The 22,975-nt window shown below is 35.9% G+C and overlaps 1 protein-coding gene across 3 annotated transcripts in view; it reads left to right on the top strand.

The window, feature by feature from the left end:
* The window catches only part of LOC106079668 (polycystic kidney disease protein 1-like 1), a 360,015-nt gene that overhangs the window by 242,853 nt on the left and 94,187 nt on the right, over positions 1 to 22,975 (top strand). For all 3 annotated transcript variants that reach the window (XM_056017219.1, XM_056017218.1, XM_056017220.1), the window contains 4 exons: positions 4,119 to 4,266; positions 4,353 to 4,553; positions 4,797 to 4,917; positions 21,832 to 22,003. In XM_056017219.1, coding sequence (XP_055873194.1) covers positions 4,119 to 4,266; positions 4,353 to 4,553; positions 4,797 to 4,917; positions 21,832 to 22,003 — 642 coding nt within the window. The remainder of the gene's footprint in view (positions 1 to 4,118; positions 4,267 to 4,352; positions 4,554 to 4,796; positions 4,918 to 21,831; positions 22,004 to 22,975) is intronic.

Here is a 22,975-nt window from a genome sequence, read left to right as displayed (position 1 = left end):
AGACATGGTTAGAGGAGGATGACAACGACAACCTGATTGCTATTGATGGTTTATTTTGCGTGAGATCTGACAGAACGGCTGAGTCTAAGTAGAAGAAAGGGGGGGGGGGTGTGCTGTGTATACATTAACCTCAAATACTGTACCAACTACACGGTTAAAAAGAGAATGTGCTGTCCGGATCTAGAACTACTGGCGCTCTTATTGAGACCTTTTTATTTGCCACGAGACTTTGGTGTTATTTACATAGTCTTGGTTTATGTTCCGCCTACAGCCAAGACGGAAGTTGCAGCTGCAATCATCGCTGACGTAGTGCATGAGTTTCAGACAAGGTCACCGGACGCACCAGTAGTTATACTGGGTGATTTTAATAAATGCACCTTGAAGGTTGACCTACCCACCTTCTATCAACACATCTCATGTTCGACAAGAGAGAACAGAACTTTGGACTTATGTTACTGTAACATCAAATCTCGTGAAAAGCCACCACTAGGATCATCTGACCACAAAACAATACAACTGCTGCCTACTTACCGTACAAAACTTAAAGAAGGAAAAATCATTAAAAAAAACGTACAAGAATGGACTAAAGACAACATTCTCAAACTACAGGGTTGTCTAGACTGCACTGACTGGAATTTGTTTAAAGAGACCACTTCAAATCTGGAAGAATGGGTCGACGCTGTGACTAATTACATCAAATTCTGTGAAAACATGTGTATCAGTACTAAGAGTATCAAGAATTACCCCAACATTAAACCATAGGTCACTGCAAAAATAAAACGGGAAATAATAAAAAAGAAAAGAGCATATATGAGTGGCGATGGACAGACAAGGAAAAGAGCTCAACGAAATCTCAACGTCGTTCTTGAGGAAGGGAGGAGAAACTACTGCACCAAGCTGGAAGACTCGATTAAGACAAGAGACGAAAAAACATTAGCCAACTAGTTAAATGATTTCTACTGTCGCTTCGACACAAAAGATTTTTAATTATTTAAGACTCGAAGCCCTTGAGGATGTCAATGTTAACAACTGTTTAGAATTAGCGATTACTAAATAGCAAGTCTGCAACATTTTCAAAAACGTCAACCCGATGAAAGCTGGTGGGCCTGATGGAATAAAAGGGCGAATCTTAAAAGAATGTGCTGAACAACTAGCTGAACCTTTCCAAGATATTTTTCCACTTCATTACTAAACCATGAGATACCACCTGTGTGGAAGTCATCTATAATTGTACCTGTGCCAAAGGTTTCCAAACCGAAGGAAATGAATGACTATAGACCTGTTTCACTTACTTCCATTATGTCTAAATGTTTAGAAAAAAATGGTTAAAATGTTTCTTCCGAATGATCTTTGTAGTAAGTTAGACCCTTTACAATTAGCTTACCAAAAGAGTAAAGGTGTAGACGATGCCATCCTAAATATTTTAAATTGTGTCTACAAACATCTGGACTTACCGAACACTTATGTAAGATTGTTCTTTATTGATTTCTCATCAGTTTTTAACACTATACAACTTCATTTACTCATTGAAAAGATGAAAGCGTTGAAGATTAGTCTATACATAATACTATGGGCTAATGAATTTTTGACCCAGAGACCTCAGAGGGTTTGTGTAAAAAATGTTATATCAAATGCACGCATAGTTAACACAGAGGCGCCCCAGGGGGCTGTGACATCGCCATTGTGGTTCATTTTGTACACCAATGATTTTCAATCTGATAGTCCTTTTTGCTCTTTCACAAAATTCGCTGATGATGCGGCTCTTCTTGCCCTGCTCTGAGAGAGCTCAGACGTAAATGAGTATTTCAGAGAAATAGAACACATTGAAAAATGCTGTAAAGATAATTTTTTATTATTAAATGTAAAAAAAAAAAGAAATGATAATCGATTTTCATAAGGAAAAGAAGGAAAAGAAGAAAAATGATATTGTTTCTGTAGCTAGAGAGACTATTGAAATAGTGCAAACTTTTAAATACCTTGGTACTATCCTAGACAATATACTAAATTGTACTGCACATACTGATTATATCAGCAAAAAAGGGCAGCAAAGATTACGATTACTGAGAAAACTGTCCTCGTTTAATGTTAGCGAAAAGGCCTTAGCTATGTTTTATCACGCTCACATCTGCAATATTTTAAGTTTCAATATCACAGCCTGGTATGGCAATCTGAGCATTAAAAATATAAACAAACTTTATAAAATCCTAAATGCTGCTGGTAAAATCATTGCAAAAAAACAAAACCCATTTGGGCAAACTGTTTAAGACAAACATCTATAAAAAAGCTAACAAGATCCTAGAAATAAAGAATCACCCTTTGTGTCAGGATTTTGTGATTTTACCATCACAAAAGAAATAGAAGACACCTGGCAATTAAATCATTAAATAGGAACAATTTGACATAAACTTTGTCACATGTAAATTATGAGTGAGTCTGGTGTGAATGTACATTTTGGTTTCTTATAGTTATAATGTTTTTTGTCTGGTGTAATGCACAAATTGTAAGACATATTTCCATACGGACAATTGTGGCCCTTTTCTCCTTTAATTTTTTTGGCCCGCTCCTTAAAAAGTTTGCCCATCACTGTTGTAAGGAATTTTAATATTATTGTTATACTACCCCAATAAGATAAGGGACGCAGGCATAAAGAAGCAAAACAATAATTTAAGGAAGACTTAATTAAATTTAGATTTAAAGAGTAAATTATAAAAAAAATATACTTAGAAAAATTAAAGAAGATTATATTGAGTGAAGTAGCCTCAATTATTTTGAAGCACTCATGTCACTTATTTTTACGATTGGATTTTTTTTTTGTAGTGCAACTTTCATGCGAATAGAAAGCTCATTTTGCTATGGTCCAGTCACTTTAGTGGAACTGTTTCTGGAGGGGGTGGGAAAGGTATCTGGGAGAAGGTTTCTGTGCTGCCTTTTCAAAAGCAATTTTAAAAGATTGCTCGAGTCCATAATAGAGAGTGAACGTGTTAGCTACTGAGCTATTCAATTCTCATAAAGTTTTCTTTACAATTGTTAGCGAGCGACCTGATTCTCTATACCAAGCTTATCTCCCCTAAGCACATTTTGTATATAAAACAAAATTAATGACGACTAATTTATTAACTAATTGTTGTTTTTTTTATTATTGATTCATGTGTTGTCATCAACAATTGTCCAAAGTTTCCACTTGATCCAACCAAGAATGGGAAGTGGTAAAAATAACTCGTTAAGGTTTGCACACAGACAGACAGACAAACAGAGTGAGTTGAAACAAGCTTTGTAAAAAGTGATTAATAAATGTCAAAAAGGACGATATAATGGTTATAAAAGTCAACAAAAACAAAACTAGTTTTGATTAGTTTTCATCACTGACTACTTATGGTTTGAATTCCGAGTCTAATCCAGGGATGACCTAATTACGGAAGTTTCAGTAGCACTGGAAAATCTGCCCACAGTGAGGACATGTATGTACATGCATATACATCACCTTGCATATACCTTGTTGGCGCTCATGTCCACCAGCCAAGCTAGTTGATTTGCTGCCAGAATATTCCTTCTCGCTCAAAAGCAATCATGAACGGCATCGGAACATACTATGGCTACAAAAGCAAGCTACACACCAATGAGTTCTATTAAATGTTATACAAAAAAAAAAAAAAAGATTTTATCAATAATGCTTAAAAACCGGAAGACAGTACTTTTCATGTATCGACTTTGTAAAAACATTTTTTTTTTAAGGTAAGAATTTTGGGGAAATTAAACCACTACGGTTTTGGTATAAAAATAGCTTAGTTGTTTTATGTACATGGTAAGTAATAACCGGCTAAATTTTCATAATTTTTCATCCACCACAAGTGGAAAAATTAGATTTAGTGATAAATTAGTAAGGGGTTTTATAATATATAATACATTGAGGCCCCATAAAAATAGACATCACTTACTTTGTTAATTTTGTTTACATTACTGCCTATTTCTTTTTCAGTTTTTTTTTACTATATAAGTAAAACAAACAATGTAAGTCAAATTTTATTTTATAAAGTATTCTTTTTTTAAAAAAAGAGAAAGGTCTTAAAGATCGTTTTTACATGTATATTTTCAGATTTATATAATTGTCTTTTCTTTAGATACACGATGCGTCGGGTATGTGGAGCTATCTAAATGATGTTTTATTGACTAGACTGATCCCGAATGAGAGAAACAACAGCCTTAAAGAGTCCTTGTATCTGTTTGGTACTGTTAGACTCAGACAAACAAGGGTCAAGCCTGACTCAGGTCGTTACACTCATAGAAACTATAGTCTATGATAGTTTGTATGACGTATGACGTTCTTTTACCTCATTCCTGCCATATCTCACTAGGTGCTTGTTCAAATCTTCCGGAGACAATAAGAATGATCTATAATACAGAGATTTGCATCCACTCAATGGAGGATGGGCAAGAAGAAAATAATAGTTTTGTGAATTCCTGGAAAGTAGTTTACGAAGACTATGTGGAAGATTTAGAAGACTCCCCCTTTGTGTACAAGAGTGCTGAACAGTTGCGGACTGCTTCGTTTTCAGGTTTTTATCCCCAATTAGAAACTTACTTTCCATAACAAATTGTGCCGAAATGCCAAAAACTCAAAAATTCAAATTCAAATTCCATAATAACAGAAATCAATGTTTATAAAGCAGGGGTTCTCAACACACTTTTGTTACTCTATTATAATAATGAAGGTTTAAGAGAAAACATAGCATAGAATAATAATAAGGATGGTTTTCCATTGTGTGTTTGTTGATCTCATTGAATACAATTTGTGTTAGGCCAACGTGCGACATATTCTGGTGGAGGCTTTGTTGCTAACTTCTCTAGAGACAACATTCAAGAGGCCAGAATAACATTAGACACCATCAAACAGTCCAAATGGCTTGACCAGTATACGAGGTAACGTACTCTCTTCTAGGAATCAGTGAGAGGGTATAGTGTGTGTGTGTGTTGGGAGGGTCCATATAACGTTTTATCGTTCCTTATACTTTTCGATTTCATCAATATTTCATGATTTTGCATTTTATTTCTATATTTTGGTCTTATTATACTATTATTATTTGCCTATAGGTTGTCTTTATTCTTTAGCAGTCTTGAAGGAAAATGTTGATATTGTATTTTCAATACGGAATATATATCCATAGCAGATCCGATGGAAGGCTCTTTAACCTGGCACGTCTTAAAGCCAAAACGAAAAGGCGTCGTATCTTGATAAGGGAGCTGCTGTTTACCGCTGACGCGGCACTCGTATCTCACTCACAAGGAGGTCTACAGAAGCTAGTGAACGCCTTATCAGCTGCTTGTCAAGAGTTTAGCCTTACTATGAGTCTCTCCAAGACCGAAATCCTGGCACAAGACGTCGCAGAAATACCTATAATACAAATTTGGAACCACACCCTTTCAGTGGTGCAGGAATTTACCTACTTGGGTTCAACAATTGTCAGTAACCTAGACTTAGACATCGAGCTGACAAAAGGATAAAAAAAGCTACCACAGCATTGGCAAAACTCTCCAAGCGCGTCTGGGAAAATGGTAAATTGACCACAGCGACCGAAATCCTAGTCTACAACGCCTGTGTTGCGAGCACTCTCCTTTATGGCAGTGAAAGTTGGTCAACATACATGTACCAAGAGCACAGATTGAATAGTTTCCACTTGCGCTGCCTGAGACGCATAATGGGCATCTCTTGGAGGGACCATGTATCCAATCAGGGAGTTTTGAGATTGGCCAATATGAACAGCATGTATGCTCTCCTGACACAAAGAAGATTACGCTGGCTCGGATGGACAGTAATTTCGGTTGTTGAAAAAATATACTGCAACAACGAAGATGTGGTCCGCAAGAAATATTTCCGAATCACAATTATAAAAAAAGAAAGAAGTAGCTACCAATAAAAATCACGTTTACGTTCAATCATGATACATTCACTTAAAGTGTCCTTCGTATCCCCTGGCTATATGTGTCAGTGTTCTTAGATCTAGCTTTGTTATTCTCACTTTCTATTTTATTGATATTGTTATAAACCTGGTGGTGGCACAGATGGGGTGGTGGTGTGTGTGTGTAGTCAGCCGACGCAAATCGCCCCAGGCCAGCGCTAGACGAGCGGTCAACCGTGACGAGTTACGACGATCGGCCGAGACGAGTATCAACATGATGGTTCGGGAAGGATCGACGTCGTGAACAGAGCTCAGGAGTGTCACGAGGGATGTAGTCATCTGACCACCCAGAATGGTCGAGCGACGTTCTGTTCGGTTCTTGAAGGCCAGCAGGGAACCTATATAAAGAGCGAAGGTATCAGAGACCAGGCAGTCACAACTTCCCGATCTACAGTTCGTTACAACGGCTCAGTACAAGTCCGAGACGAGACAGAGAGACCAGTGATAATGTCGACCCTGGGAAGGTACTGGGCTTTATCCGGGAAGTGGGGCTATCTAAGAAGATCTGATTTATGAATTTGTGAACATGCACTATTTACATTAGATTTTTACCAAATATTTAAATTTTTACTACCTTTACTATTTTAACTGTGAATAGACCTTGATTTTAATGATATGACTGTATAGAATCTGGCCCTGTTGTTTAGAGAGAGAGTAGTCCTTAAGGGACTGCAGGCACGACATGGCCTAAATTGTGCCGATGTGCCTCAAATCAAACAAACAAACAAACCAGTGCAAGATTTGATACGGCGGAGAGATATTTGTACAGTCTTGTGTTACGTGCTGCCAATTGTACAGTATTGGCTGTTATTTATTGACATTAAACTATTACGTTATTTTCAAGCCCAGAGTTGTCAAGTTCTTTAAGTTGGTGGTGTCGTTTGGTGCCTGGATAGGGAGATTCGTAACAATATTGATGTATTTCGACTATTTAATAAATATGCTTACTAAAACACGTTAGAGACACACAAAAAAATTATTTAAAAAAACTTCCAATGAAAATAGCCCCCCAGAAGATATCAATTTTCCGATGGTCTTAGGCGACCCCTTGCAAATGGTTATTTGACCCCCAAAGGTGTAGCGACCCACAGGTTGAGAACCCCTGGTATGACTGGTTAGGACGTGCAGTAGCAACATTTTTTTTTATCAACTTGCACACCAGATAAGAAAGTATTGTATCAAGTTAAGATGAGAGACTCTATAGCAAGCATGTCAAACACGGCATTCGGGGGGCCGCATACGGCCCGTGACCACTTTGCATGCGGCCCGCTTGGCCACCTAAAGAATTATCAAAAAAATGATAAACTTTTACGCAGGAAAATAAGAGATGACAAGCTAGCTGAATTGAAAAAAGTATTTGTTAAACTGAACAATGAGAGTGAGTCTGCGGTGAAAGCAAGCTACATTTTGTCAAACTTAATTACTAGCCATAGCAAATCATTTAGTGAATGTGATTTTGTGAAGGAGTGTGTCATTAAAGCCGAAGCAATTTGTCCAGAAAAGGTGAAAGCAATCAAAGAAATAACTTTAAATAGGAACACTGTGGCAGATAGAATAAATGACATGACAGTGAAATTGCATGAACACTTAAAGAACAAAATAGATTTTGAACTATTTTCATTTGCTCTCGATGAGTCAACTGATGTAACGGGTGTAGCACAGTTGGCTATATTCATAAGGGCCTGTGACAGAAATTTTGAGACACATGAGGAGCTACTTGATGTCTGTTCTATGATAACACCACAAAGCGTGGATGTTTTTGAGAAATTGCAGGAGGTGATATTGCAGTTCAATTCATCTTCGGATGGTGCACCAACCATGAAATGAAATGGTTTTGATGCAAAGCTGCTTGCAAAAATAAGATAGAATGATGCTAATTTTAAATTTGCTCATTTTAAGTGCATTATTCACCAAGAAACATTCAGCGCACAGCAATTACAGTTCCAACTTGTCATAAGACCGGTTTTAGTCGCACTCAATTTTATTCGTGCCCGTGGTTTAAATCATCGCCGATTTTCAATGTTTCTGGATGACATTGGACACGAATTTGATTGTGTTCTACTAAACAGAAGTCCGCTGGCTCTCCTGTCATAGAGTATTGAAGAGATTTTTTGCACTGCGTGAGGAAATTGTATTGTTTCTGAACATGAAAGGTGAACCTATTTCAAAAGTGAAGAATGGGTTCAGGATTTGGTATTTGCAGTTGATCTCATTGGTCACCTGCAAGATTTGAATTTGAAACTTCAATGTTAAGACAAAATAGTCACAACAGCGTGTAATCATGTGAAGTGCTCTCAAGCAAAATTACGACTGTGGATAAACAAAATATGATGAGAAAATCTTGTTCACTTCTCAACGTGCCAGGAACTGAAAAGGTTAAATACTACAACATTTAATAAATATGTCTTACACCTGGAATCGTTAGTAGATGCTTTCAATGGCCGTTTTCGTAACTTCGTTTTATACGAGCAAGAATTTTCGTTGTTTGTTTCTCCATTCTCATTTGATTCTGAAAATGCTGCTGATAATGTGCCACTAGAGCTGATAGGATAGCAGTCAAATTATTTGTTGAAATCAAAGTATATAGAATTGGCTGTGCCAAAATTTTTGTTATTTACCTGAACTGTACGTTGAATTGCGGAAATTTTCAGCCAAAATTCTAGCTATGTTTGCAAGCACTGATCTCTATGAGCAGTTCTTTTCCATTTTGAAAGCTACAAAAACACCGCACAGTTCGAGATATAATCTGATCAAAATTTGTCATCAGTGATGAAAGTGTCAGTGACAAACAAACTTCAACATGACATTAATGAACTTGTATCCCAGAAAGGATGTCAAGTATCAGGACTATGAAAATAATGCGTAACCATAGTAATTTTTTGTTAAATTATCAAATAGTACTACAAATTTAACTAACTAAGGGACATGCATGCCATTAATTATTGTATTCTATTGTATTTTTTCTAATTTACATAAAAATAGTAGGCTGTTTTGCTACTGATTTTTGCTGCGGCCCCTCAGGTCATAGTAAGTTTTTTAAGTGGACCATACACCTAAATGAGTTTGACATGCCTGCTCTATAGCCGTATCATGAGATTCTCAGGGCTCACACTGACCTTCCTAGAGTGTACAATACCGGGGAAAAGAAGGAGAAGGAGAGGAACATACACTAATCCTGACAAAAGACAAGAGAGGAATGGAGAAAGTTGGTTGTCAAATCAGTTGTGGGTTACGGTTCAATAGAGTTTGGGAGAGGGTAAAGAAAGAGAGAATAAACTCTACAATCAGATTAATTAAACTAACAACAACGTTCAATTTGTTTTTATTGAACCAAGAAAACTGTTAAAGATTTTACTACAAAGGCTTAAATAAACTAAAACCTACATCTAGTTAAATACTGAATCTCACATTAGAACTGAAATAGTAAACCTTAATATATGCATACATCTACTAATACACACCGTATACGCCCGTTGATTTCTTCCAAGGCTTTCTATTGTTTATTACTTCATTATTTTAACTTGATTTGGAAGATGCGCCCCCCGACACAAACACGTTCTCATATTTTGGGCCCGTTAATTTTAGTCCAACTTTTACTCATCCCCCGCCCGGCCAACAACAAAAAGATAACCCTTCGTACACTATAAGTTTTCTTTAATAAAGAATAAATGAGGATAAGACTAAAATAATGGTATTTGGCGAAAAAAAGCAAGAATTACAATTTTGAATTAATTGGTAACCCATTAGAAATAGGTAATAGGTATTATTTAATCATCTAATGGATCATTCTTAAAACATAGGGAAAATTGTAAAATAAAAGGAACAAATGCGCTGTATAGTCTTCTCAGGAAATGTCATGCATTAAGTCGTACACTTTCCCATTTGTACATGTATCTTTGTATTTTGTTCTCTAAAAAATATCAATTTGGTTTTATTAATTATAATAGTTTATTTGACCTCTTTTGAATGTGGCAATATGACAATAAATTTAGATTTATCTTTCCAATGCTATTAGGATTAATATTTCTTTTGAAAGTGTTACAAAGTACTATTTCTTGCTCTCTCTCTCTCTCTCTTTTCTCTCTCGAAAAAAAAGAGAAAGACTAGATCTTTCTTATTAATGCTGTTAGGATTGGGTTGTTGTTTTTTTTTGTTGAGACCCCGTATAAAAAGAAGCATATATGACGTAAGCATATTAAAAATAGGTAAACATAGGGAAAAAGAAAACAAGATTACAAAGGTTGTGTCTTATCACACACACTCAGAGGCGACCCCCATCGGAGTCGGATCCCTATCGGATACACCTATTCGCAAGGAATATTCAAGACGTGATTTTGTTTCATTGTCAAAAGTAATAATGTTTTAAAGATTCATTTGGCGTTGTAAAAAATGTTTGTTTTTTTCTGTAAAATGTTTTACATGTTTCGGTAGTTCCTTCAAAGTTAAAGATAATTTACTTCCTTATCTAAACTTCCCACTGTACGACGGGGGATGGCAGCGAGCAGGGTATGAACCTGGGACCGTCGAGATAATCAGTTAAGCGTGCTAACCGCACGACCAGGCATTGCTGTTAACAAACTAATAGCCTATTATTGATAAAGAGATATATTACACATTACGGCATGATAACTACCTGATCTGATATGTACATTTTAGATAATCTTTTGGTATCGATTTGTAATTGAAGAAAAAAAGAAAAGAACGTATCGAGATTATACTTCGGCAACGTCTGCTCGATGTCCCAGCACAGTAGCCAACAGAGCTATCGGCATTTTTATTTAAACGGAACTAGAATGAGGATGTAGATCTACCTGAACTAAATTTCTGATTTAGCGCTCTTAAGATCTATAGGCCTATCTAGATATTTAATATAAATTTGGAAAAAATGTAGATGTAATTTAGAAAAAAAAAAGCCTAGATAATCTACCAATGGACTGAATGCAACATTTAATTTAAAAATTGTAGATTTGTGTTAGTATTTTATAACATTGCAAGATTGATCTAGACATTTGGGAAAAAAATCTACATTTAAGTTTAGAAATTGAAATTATAGATCTTGATCTAGTCTATATCATTCTAAACTAGACCTAGAAATTCTAGATCTAAAATCTACAATGATTTTAATTAGAATATAAATCTAGATCTAATTTAAAAATTCTAGATCTAGTGTGAACAAATCTAGATCTAGTGTAAAAAATCTAGCTCTAGTGTAAAAGATCAAGATCTAGTGTAAAGAATCTAGACTAGATCTAAATCTAACTAGTGTGCCTTTTTTTTAATACGAGAAATATTACGAGGTAGATAAACATTAATGCAACTAGTTCTTTTGGCATTTCATTTGAAGAATTCATTACATATGACATCAAAGGAAAAAAATCCACTACGTCACACGGACTAGGTAGAATAAAAATGTCTTTATCAATACATACAAGTTGTCGAGGGTTTATAGACATTGGTGCACTGAGTTCTTTTAAAATTTCACTTTAAGAATTAATTCCAAATGACGTCAAAGGAAAAGTCTCTATTAACACGCGAGAGTTAAAGAGTTAACAATGGCTCATAGACATTGGTGCACCGGGTTCTAATAAGATTTCATTTAAAGATTTATAAATAAATAAATATCTAAATATCTAAATATCTATCTATCTATTTATCTATCTATCTATCTATCTATCTATCTATCTATCTATCTATCTAGATAGATAGATAGATAGATAGATAGATAGATAGATAGATAGATAGATAGATAGATAGATAGATAGATAGATAGACATATATAGATATATATAATAAGGCTTGTGTTCGAGTCCAAAGATAAGTGAGGAATGCAGTATTTCCCGTGGTTGCGCAGCCCCAGCTGTGACCTACATATTTTGCCACACCCAGGGCAAGCATAACGATTGTCCGCAGGTGGTCGATTTAGATTTTCTTTTCGCCGTCTGCGTTTGTCCTCGGCAGCGGATTTTCTTTTGGTCTCAAATATGTATCCCGCGGCCTTCGTGAGTGACCTACAGCTGTCTCGTTCTGAAGCCGCACGCAACCAGGTGCTCTCTTCTATGTCAGCCAAGGAAAGTTGAAGCGTAAGCTGGTCTTTGAAGCGTTTCCGTGGTGCGCCTCTGTTACGTCGACCACCTTTTACCTCACAAAAAAAAAGACTGTCTTTGGCATACGTTCGTCTCCCATACTGTCCATAACGGAGTTCGCAAGGACATCGCTGTTTGTATTGTGGTCTTGCCACCGTATGTTCATGATGAAGCGCAAGCATCTTTGGTGAAAGGGCCCAAGTAATCTTAGTTGTTTTCTATATAGTGTCTATGTCTCAGAGCCATATAGAAGGGTTAAGTGAACCACCGCCTGGTAGACATTGATTTTTGTAGGCAGGCGGAGAGATTTGTTCCGCCAAACTCAACTGGCCCTGGCCAGACGATTATCAACTTCCCTTGAAAGTGAGACGTGATTTGATACTATACTACCCAGATATGTGAAGTGGTCTCCCACGTTAAGGGGCTGTCCGTCTACGGTGATTTTGGGGCTGAGTAGGTTTTATTGGGTGACTTCTGGAATATGACTTCTGTTTTCCCGAGATTTATAGATAAACCGAAAGAGGCGGCAGCATATGCAAATTCGTTGACCGCGTTCTGGAGATATGTTCATTGTGAGCTAGGCACAATCATTGGCATAGAGAAGCTCTGTTTTGACCATTTCTTTTGTTTTTGTATGGGATAGTAGTCGTCGAAGATTGAACACATTGCCGTCTGAATGAAACCTGATGTAGATGCCTTCGTGCAATCGCTGCCTCATTTGACCCAGCATTACGCCAAAGAAGATAGTGAATAGAGTAGGGGCAAGTACACAGCCCTACTTTATGCCATTTTCTATTGTGAAGTGATCAGACAGGTCATTATTGTGTCTGATCTGACCTTTTTGTCCCACGTGAAACTGCTTGAGAATGGATAGGAACGTAGGTGGGCATCCCAGCATGGCCACAATCCTCCACAAGCCATCGCGACTGACCGTGTGAAAGCCTTGGTGAGGTCCACAAATGAAGCGTATATGTTAGGTTTTGCTCTTTGCATTTTTCTTGTAATTGTCACAGAACAAATATCATGTCAGGTGTGCCTCTACCAGCTCTGATGCCACATTGGCTCTCAGATAACAGCTCGTCCAATAAAGAGTGGGTTAGTCGGTCGAGCAATACTCGTGCAAATATCTTTCCTGCTACCGACAAAAGTGTAATGCCTCAATAGTTGGAGCAGTTAGACTTGTCACCCTTTTTGTATAGGGATATGATTACGGAATCTCGAAGTTCAGGTGGGACCACGCACTTCTCCCAGCATAGAGCGAACAAGTCTGTTAGCCTCTCGGTTAGGGCGACACCACCCATTTTAAATATTTCAGAGCCAGGTGCTTTGTGTTTTTTGAGTTTAAGAATTGCTTCTTTCAACTTCTTCAAATGTCGGTGGGTCGTCGAGCTCCTCTCTCATAGTTTTCTGAGGGACATTTGCCAGCGATTCTTCCGATACAATGCCTTTTATCACCAAATTGCAGGCTGTAGTGTTCTGTCCAGCGATTTAGTTTTTCCGCCTTGCTAGTTAATAGGGTAGAACCATCGGATGATCTTAGCGGTGCTGTTATATATATATATATATATATATATATATATATATATATATATATATATATATATATATATATATATAAGGATTAAAGCCGCATTTTTTGTGCGTTTTGTCTGTCAGTATATATGTCCGTCATGTTATTGCTGTTGGTAATCTGATTACTCTTTAATTTCACTTCCGAAACATCGCAGTAGTATGAAGTATCTATAAGAGATTGTTCCGGATGTTTATATATATTGCTACGATTTTCTCTATCAGGTCTTCTGTAATCACTGTTTAACACACAGCACATCTTATACAAGAACTTGACAACAAGAGCATTAATTAACAATGTGGCGGTTTAATGACAAATACATCAACAGCCAATAAAGCACTATTGGCTACACTAACTTCAAATGCTTTACTACACAACAGAACTGCTTACTAAACACTACAAGTCTCTCTTTCTACTAATTGGACTAGTACAGCTACATTTTCGAGGACTCACAGTCTACCGCACCATCCTTACTGCCTTGCTTGTCCAGGACTCTTTTCTTACACACTGTCTCTCGTCCGTGAAGACTCTCGGTCACATGACCACAACACGGGGCATACTTGCGTGTACTAGCAGTACTGTCCTTTGTTCAACAGCTCTTGACCTGTGTGATTGGCCTGAGTCTTGTGTGTCAGTAGGCCGCACACATATTAATCCTTTCAGTCCACCACTGGAGTTATTACAATATATATATATAGCGAGAGATAAAGAGAATTCCAGATATATCTAATACCGTTAATTACATTTTTGGGATGGTCTCGTATGAAAATTAGATCTACCATAGTCTTGTAAGAGATTTTCAAACCATACTTTGGTGTTAGGAAGTTGTTTTCTTTAAATATCGAAACCTCGTATTAACGATAATTAGATTTTCTAACGTTTTATCTAGAACATTAAATGAGGTGTAAGACAGAAGTGCAATTATTACATAAATTGACTTAAAATGTTTTTCATTTAAAAAATCCGGAACAACCGATATTTGTAAATGAGAGGAAGAGTATTTTTTATTGATTAGAAGATGGATTTCAAACAGTTGTTTGGCGTTAGAAGATTTTTCATGTAAAATTCGTAACAATTTTGGCAACGATTTGTAAGAAAATCAAAGTAAAGTAGGTCGATTTCTTTTTCAAAACGAAATCCGGAAAACTTTTACCGATGAAAAAACTTTTGTTATATTTCAGAAAGAAAATTAAATGTAAATAAGTCTAAATAGCTTTTTTTTTGTAAAAAAAAAGAAGTCATTTGACATAAATTTTGTTTGAAGTTGAAAATGTGGAACAATTTGATATCGATAATTAAACTATAGTGACGTATTGTCCAAGATTATAAGTGCAATATAAGTCAATTATGCCATTTCAATTAATCATTTGGCATAATTTATTTTTTTATAAATCAGTATCCGGAACAACTTTATAGTTAATGAAATATAAGTCAGTATAGAGATTTTTATTTAGCATTTATATGCTATTGACATAAAAAAACGGAACAAAATAGTATTGATAATGTTTTTTTGCAACGTTTAAGCACGGAAATTAAATATAATATAAATTAGAAGAGCAAACATACATTCGTTGGCATTGATTTGTTTTTCACAAAAACATCCGGAACAATATATTATAGATTCTTAAAACTATTGAGATGTTTCAGAAGGAACATTGAACGTTAAATCAGATTTTCAATAGTTGTTAGTGTTTTTTTATCTAAGTGTGACGGACAGACCGACCAACAGACAAAACGCATAAAAATAAGCTGCTTTTACCCTGATGGGGGCACTAAACAAAAAATAAATAAATTCTGATTATTAAAAAATTTCGAATGAACTAGTTTGGTATGGTATTAATCGCCGCGGCCGTCAAGCTACTGCACGTAATTCGCTGCATAAAGAGTTATTAAAAAAAATGTGCGTGATGTTTACATACAAAGTTCATTCATAGCCTTTATAAACAAACATAAATGTTTTCTTTTCATTTTAGAAAAAAGCTGACCAAAAAAAGACACAGTTAACTAATAGTTACATTTATTGTGAACATTTCTTGTACATCTCCCAGAGTTGAATGACTTTGTGATATTAAAAATACACAAAAATTATCTTTCTTTGTTAACATAGTGTAACATCATGGGCGTAGCCAGTGGGGTTTGGGGTGAAATCCCCCCACGGGGGGGGGGGGGGAGACGGACTTTAGTGACTGATATTTTGCTTTGATTTTGTTTATTTTAGGTGAGATTTTAATACTAAACCATTACTTGCCCCATCGCAGCCAAAGGGGTTTTGAATTTAAAACCCCTACCAGAGGGTTTGGACTTTAAAACCCCCTAAAAGGGGGTTTTTAGTTTAAAACCCCTACCAGGGGGTTTGAGTTTGAAACCCACTACCACGAGGGGGGGGGCGGACTTTAGTGACTGATATTTTGCTTTGATTTTGTTTATTTTAGGTGAGATTTTAATACTAAACCATTACTTGCCCCATCGCAGCCAAAGGGGTTTTGAATTTAAAACCCCTACCAGAGGGTTTGGACTTTAAAACCCCCTAAAAGGGGGTTTTTAGTTTAAAACCCCTACCAGGGGGTTTGAGTTTGAAACCCACTACCACGAGGGGGGGGGGCGGACTTTAGTGACTGTTTTTTGCTTTGATTTTGTTTATTTTAGGTGAGATTTTAATACTAAACCATCACTTGCCCAATTGCAGCTAAGGGGGTTTTGAGTTAAAAACCCCTAACAGGGGGTTTTGAGCTGTAAACTCCCTAACAGGGGGTTTTGAGTTTAAAACCTCCTACCGGGTTTTTTTTAGGTTAAAACCCCTTACCAGGGGTTTTTGCAGTTAAATCTTCTATAAAACAAAACAAAAAAAAATGCAAACGACAATCCCCAAATTCCAAGAGCACAGTTAAGGAAGATTTTGATTTTAAAACCCCCTCCAAAACTTACGATAAACCCCCTCTTCAATATGAAAAAAAAAAGCAAATTATACACTCAAAATGTTATGAGCGTAGCTAAATGGGTTTTGACTCAGTTTTAAGTCTAACCTCCACTGGAGTGGAGTTTGAAGCTAAAAAATACATATTCTATTAAAAAAAAAAGCAAATTACACACTCTAAAATCTATGAGCGTAGCCAAAGGGGTTTTAAGTTTAAACCCCCCGCCAGCGGGGTTTGAAGCTAAAAAATACATCTTCAATTTAAAAAAAAAACAAATTACGCACTCAACATGCTATGAGCGTTGCCAAAAGGGGTTTTGAGTTTAAATCCCCCTTCAGAAGGGTTTGTTGCTAAAAAATACCTCTTCAATATAAAAAAAAAAGCAAATTACACAATAAAATTATTTGAGCATAGCCTAGCCAGTTAGGGGGTTTGAGTTTAAACTCATTTCCTCCAGATGGTTTTAAGTTTAAAATTCCCCTATTAAGCGTTTTGAGGTGGAAAACCTCTATCTTCAGTACTATTCTAAAGCGAACTACAGTTACCAAAGTCTCTGTTCGTAGCTAAATGGGGTTTTGAATTTAAAAAACAACAACAAAGTCTTGAGATATTTTAGTTTAAAACCCCCAACAGATGATTTTGACGATAAAACTTCCCTTTTCGACATAACTACAGTCACCTAATTCCAAGAGCGTATTCAAGAGAGGTTACACATTTCTACCAGTGGCGGGACTCCATTAATAAAGTGCAGTGAATAGTCATCTGCCGGTATTGAATAAACACTAAATGTGGTTCAACAAAGACAGATTTTAGGAGTCAGTTATTGAGATCGGGTCTTAATCAAGGAAATCCTATGCCGAACTGGGAGTCGACCCCTTAGTAAGATTGAGACAGAGCGTTGCATATATATATATTCTCAAGATAGAATCTAGATTTCTAATCGCCTCACCAACAGTGCCTCAACTTGGTGTCTCATCAATGCAGTGGGACCTCCAGAAGTTTGTTTAAAACTAGTTAATTAATTTTTAAAAGTTATCCCTTTCAGAACTTTTGATGTGTAGTTCAGATGACGTAAAGGTCATCTGTTTATATGGCTTACAGTTAACGAGGGTTTAATGTGGCCAGCACATCGACCAATCGGCTTTACCTTCCCCATCTAATAAAAGATATCTTTAGAGTTGGGTGAACTCTGGGACGTCCCAAAAATCCGTTTTTACCGAAATTCAAACTAGAGACCTCTCGTTTTGAAACCAAACGCTTTACTACTCAGTTGCACTGGCGGAGTCAGGGGGGGGGGGCGGTAGGGGCGATCACCCCCCCCCCTCGGCCGAAGGGGGGGAGGATGAATTTTAGTATAGAATTCACACAATTTGTATACGAATTTATTACTTATGTTAATAATATATACTAATTATTTATATTTCAACCTATTTTTAGATTATTTCGCCCCCCCCCTTCTAGTATTTTGGGCGATTTGCAGAATCTGGAGGTGGCGATGGCATCAAATCGCCCCCCCCCCAACCACAAACTTTCGAGTGGGGGGGGGGCGGTCCTATTTATTTCGGAAATCACAGCTCGCTAACAGAATCAATAAAATATCTATATGATTAAAACTTGTTATTGGTATTTTAACCGGTCTTCATATTATGTCGTTCATCTTTGGCCGATTGGAAGGGGAGGAGCGAATACCTCTACTGCCCTTCCCATCTAAACCCTTTGGGTGGGGGGGGGCGGTCCTACTTTTATGGAGAAATCATAGTATGTGAACGAAATTTGTCGAATATCTATATAATATAAATAGGTGGAAGTGCGATACATGCAATCCCCTTCCCCCCATCGGACAAACCAATACTTTTTCTTTTTGTATTATAGTAAGAAATTACAAAATTTAAAAAATCTGTCACTAATATAATTTATATATGCTATAAAGTAAATTCTTATATCGGGTCTCCCAACCTCTATTCTTTTATGCAAAATGCAATCATTAGCAGAAATTATAAAAAGGAGCGAGGATTAATCGTTTTCATTTTACCGCCCTTCCCCTTTCCAGACAGAGTTTGTGTAATTTCACATGAATTTATCATAACTATTTTAAGAAAGATTTTGCTTTGGAAAATGTATAATTCAAACGAAATTTTTCAATATAACAGTCACGGTTGAGATGAGTTCAAAAGCCAGATAATCTTTTCCTAGTCGACTTTTTCCAACCTTTACTCTATCTCATATTTTTCTACTTAAATAAATTTAGGACTATAACTCACAATTTATGCTTACATTTTATTGAATATTATTAATCGAATATTTTTTTATTCGGCGGCGATCCTCAAAGCCTTAATCTAAATATGTTGGGTATCTTATCTTTTCAAAGAACAAATCGGTTGTATTTGCAATGTATTAACTCTTTGGCTCCGCACCAACGCACAGGGCGTTGATTTTAAAAAAGGGGAAAAAAGTCGGACCAACGCTGGGGGCATCGGCTATTTCAAATTTATTTTTTTCGTTTCCATTTCTCCGATTCTTGTTTTTTATTGCTTAATTGTTTATCTAGAATAGTTTCCCTTTGCTAAACATCCGGAATTTCATTCATTTAACGTGTTTTTATTTTGTACGAAGTTTGTAAAGAGATGACATTTATTTTTTCTGTGTGCGTGTTTTTTTTAACATGGAGCTTCAACCAAGGCCATATAAACTTTGTAGATCTAAATATTTCTTTGATAAAGAAGTATAAGAATTCAGATGACAGTGGTTTTGTTTCATCTGATGGTGATATTGATAAATCTAATTATATAGATCTAGATCTAGTAAATTAATTTATAGGTCTAGACCTAGGCTTAGCCTAGGTCTAGTAATGATGAAGTTTATCAGCTGATGAAACAGCTCCACCCCCAGCTAATGTTCAATGTAGATCTAGAACTAGTTTAGCTGTCTCTACATTATCTAGATCTAAATCTAATCAGATAGATGTAGATCTCTAGATCTATCATCTAGGCACTGAAACAGAACAATTTCAGATTTATTCCACCAAGAAATTGGATTGTCAACCTAGACTTAGTCAGCACTGCATCTATTGAGATGGAATGTTTTTTTCATTGACAATCACATTGTTGATAGTCTTGTTAGTAAAATAAATAGCTCTGCTGACCATAGGATTAAATGGAACACCCCTGCTAGAATAAGATCCATTTTCAGAGAATGGAGACCTATAACTATAAAGAAAGACAGAGTATGTAAACACTTTGGGTCAGGGAGAACGGTTTATGTTTGCGCTGGATGGGAGTCGAACCCACACATTCATATTGACTGCTTCCATGAATATCACAACTAGAAGGAATATTTATATACTAAGTACATGAAGAACTTTAGAAGAAAATACTAAAAATATATATATGCTGTACAGTTGGACTAGTTTTAGGGTAAAAGTGTTTTGTTCCAAGCGTGTTGCTTTTTTTATGGGCTTTTTCGTTAAAGTAGTGACATTGGATTATTAGTTCCAGTTTATTATTTTTTGCATCTATTGCTGTTTCTTCTGTGGTGTTCTGTAAACAAATGGATAAAAATGAGAAAAAAAGCTATTTCAATTCAATTTGATCAATAAATTTCTTTAAACATGCACTTGGATGGATATTTTCAATGTCAGTTGGTGAGTTTTTCATTTTTAATTTTTATATTCAAAACCCAAAATTACAAAAACAACATAATTTGCAAAATAGAAAACATAAGAAATGGAAAGAGCATCCATTTCTCTTTAATTCTATATCAAGTTTATTATTTTCCAATAATAAATAAAAAAGTTATACAAGTTATATCGAAGCAAAGTAGCGCACTCTGAAATGGCGGAAAAATTAATTCCGTCCAAAAGTGGCAAATAATTCCGAATTAATTCCGGAGCCAAAGAGGGGACTATAAATTCATATTAGCATATATTTTCACATTATTCAAAAGGTCCTTTATAATAGAATGAATAATGAGCTGTAGGTCAGGAGAATGCGTTACTGCAGTAAAGAATGCCGAAAAACGCTTTTTCGACCCGAACCCCACTGATAAACAATGAGCTGTAGATGTCACGAGAATTCGTTTCTGCAGTGAAAAATGCAAGAAAACGCTTTTGGCGTCTGGGCTTCACCCCGAACCCCACTAATAAGTAATAAGCTGTAGATGTCAGGAGAATGCGTTTCAGCCGTGAAAAATGCAAGAAAACGCTTTTGGCTTCGCCCCGAACTCCACTGATAAACAATGAGCTGTAGATGTCAGGAGAATGCGTTTCTGCTGTGAAAAATGCAAGAAAACGCTTTTGGCGTCTGGGCTTCACCCCGAACCCCACTAATAAGTAATAAGCTGTAGATGTCAGGAGAATGCGTTTTAGACGTGAAAAATGTAAGAAAACGCTTTTGGCTTCGCCCCGAACTCCACTGATAAACAATGAGCTGTAGATGTCAGGCTTCGCCCCTAACCCCACCGATAAAACTTACAGCGCTTTCCCAGACCCCAAGCTTGCAAGAGAAAGGCCTCAACATGACTTTTTTTTGCCGAAGATTGAGAAACATTCTTATTTTTATTCTCATATATATATATATATATATATATATATGCTGTACCCACGTTTATGCATAGGGTTAGGGTTTACTGGGCGTTAGGGTTAAGGTTTTGAAAAAAATCGCCCCCCCCCCCCCACTCCAAAGTTCTGGATCCGCCAGTGCTCAGTCAAGTTAATCAATTCGTCGTAATTAATTTTTTTTTGTTTTATAAGGACCATGTTAAGCTAAAGGGTTATAACTTACAATAGACTAATTAAATCTATTTTTATAAGTCCCTGAATAGTTGAGTGGCCTTCCATCATAGAGGCCTTAGTTAGAATTCAGACTCGAGCAACTTTTGTACAAAATATCTATCAACTCACTGACACATTTTGAACACGTTGTTTCTCCCACTTCCCATTCTCGCATTCAGTTAAAACCATTGTTCCTAACAAAACATAATTAATTTTGTTTGATATCAAAAAAGGGAAATGAATCGTTTATTATACTATACGATAAACAAGGAACGGTATAAAATGTACCTTCAGCTGACTCAGTAAAAAATCTAAATCCCTCGTTCATAACTAATCGCTGAATTCTCGCACTTGGACTGATGTTTGTTGATAAGTTAGGATAATAAAAAAATTAAGGTGAAATATTTGCGTTAATACGTGTACAATTAAGAGTCTGGTAGATTTGGAAGAAATGAAACGCATCTCCTTCTGTGGTAATTGTATTTTAAATTGTTTTAATTAAAATGTTCTAGTTTATTGTACATTTATTGGTTCTCCTCAGGTGCATATTTGTAGAGTTCACATTATTCAACCCAGGCACTGATCTATTCATCAGCGTGGTTTTGGCTTTTGAGTTTGATGGAACCGGTGGACTTTTTCCATTTTATGCAGTTTCAGCAGCACGCATTTATCAAGACAATGCTAGAAAGGAATATTGGCTGCAGATATCCGAGGTCCTATAAGATCTATTTCTTTTGTTTAAAAGTTTAAACTAAAAAAAAGTAGCCTAACTAAAAAGTGTATCACCAACTTTAAAAATAGTTGAACTAAACTGAAACTAAACTATAACTTTTTGGGGGCAAAATATCAAACATAACCAATTAATGTTCATAGCAAACTGTAATACACTTGTTTGGTTTATTTATAATTTTATTTCACAAAAAAGTTTATAACTACAAAGTTTGGCGCTTTATAATAAATGTTGTTGATAACATGTAAAACAAAAATTAGAAACGCACGATTCAGCCGCTTTTACTAATGCATGTTAAAACGTTAATAAAATTTTTATTGAGCTTTTTAGCTGAAGCTGAAATTTAAGAAAAAAAAAGGGGGGGGGGGGAAAGACGCCAGTAGTTTTGTGAGGCTCGTTCGTCACACTCAGATCTCAAAAACTACAAAAGTTATGGAAATTCAGAACTTGCAAAGATCTGGTGCAACGGCTTCTTTTTGTTATGCAGACCATTTTTTTTGTTTCATAAAACTTGTAAGGATATTGTGTTAAGAAAGATAAATATTTTTTTTAATTTTTGTAAAATTTATTAAAATACATTAGTACAATTTGATAAAATGATAAACATCAAATATGAATATTAATTAATTTTATTTTCTAGTACAATAGCTTCTAAAAATGAGCAGAACACTTTTATTTTTGTTTCTAAACGCTAAGAATTAACTTTGTATGTAAATGTCACGCACATGTTTTTTTGTAATCGACTATTTGTGCAGTGTCAGCGGCTGCTTTATCCATCAGAAAAAAAATACATAATAATCAGATCTTATTATTTTGTGTTTGTGTAACAGTGTAAAAGTGGCTATTGCGTGTGTGTGTTTTGTATGTCCTTCTGTTCGCCAGTCATATTAATTAAACATTATAAATAAGTAACTCTATTCGTCGCTTGATTAAATGATTAATTTGAGAATCAAGT

This window comes from Biomphalaria glabrata, chromosome 18, assembly GCF_947242115.1.
Source record: "Biomphalaria glabrata chromosome 18, xgBioGlab47.1, whole genome shotgun sequence".
NCBI classification, from domain to species: Eukaryota; Metazoa; Mollusca; class Gastropoda; family Planorbidae; genus Biomphalaria; species Biomphalaria glabrata.
The sequence above is the reverse complement of the archived record's forward strand: the minus strand, read 5'-3'. Positions and strand labels throughout refer to the sequence as shown.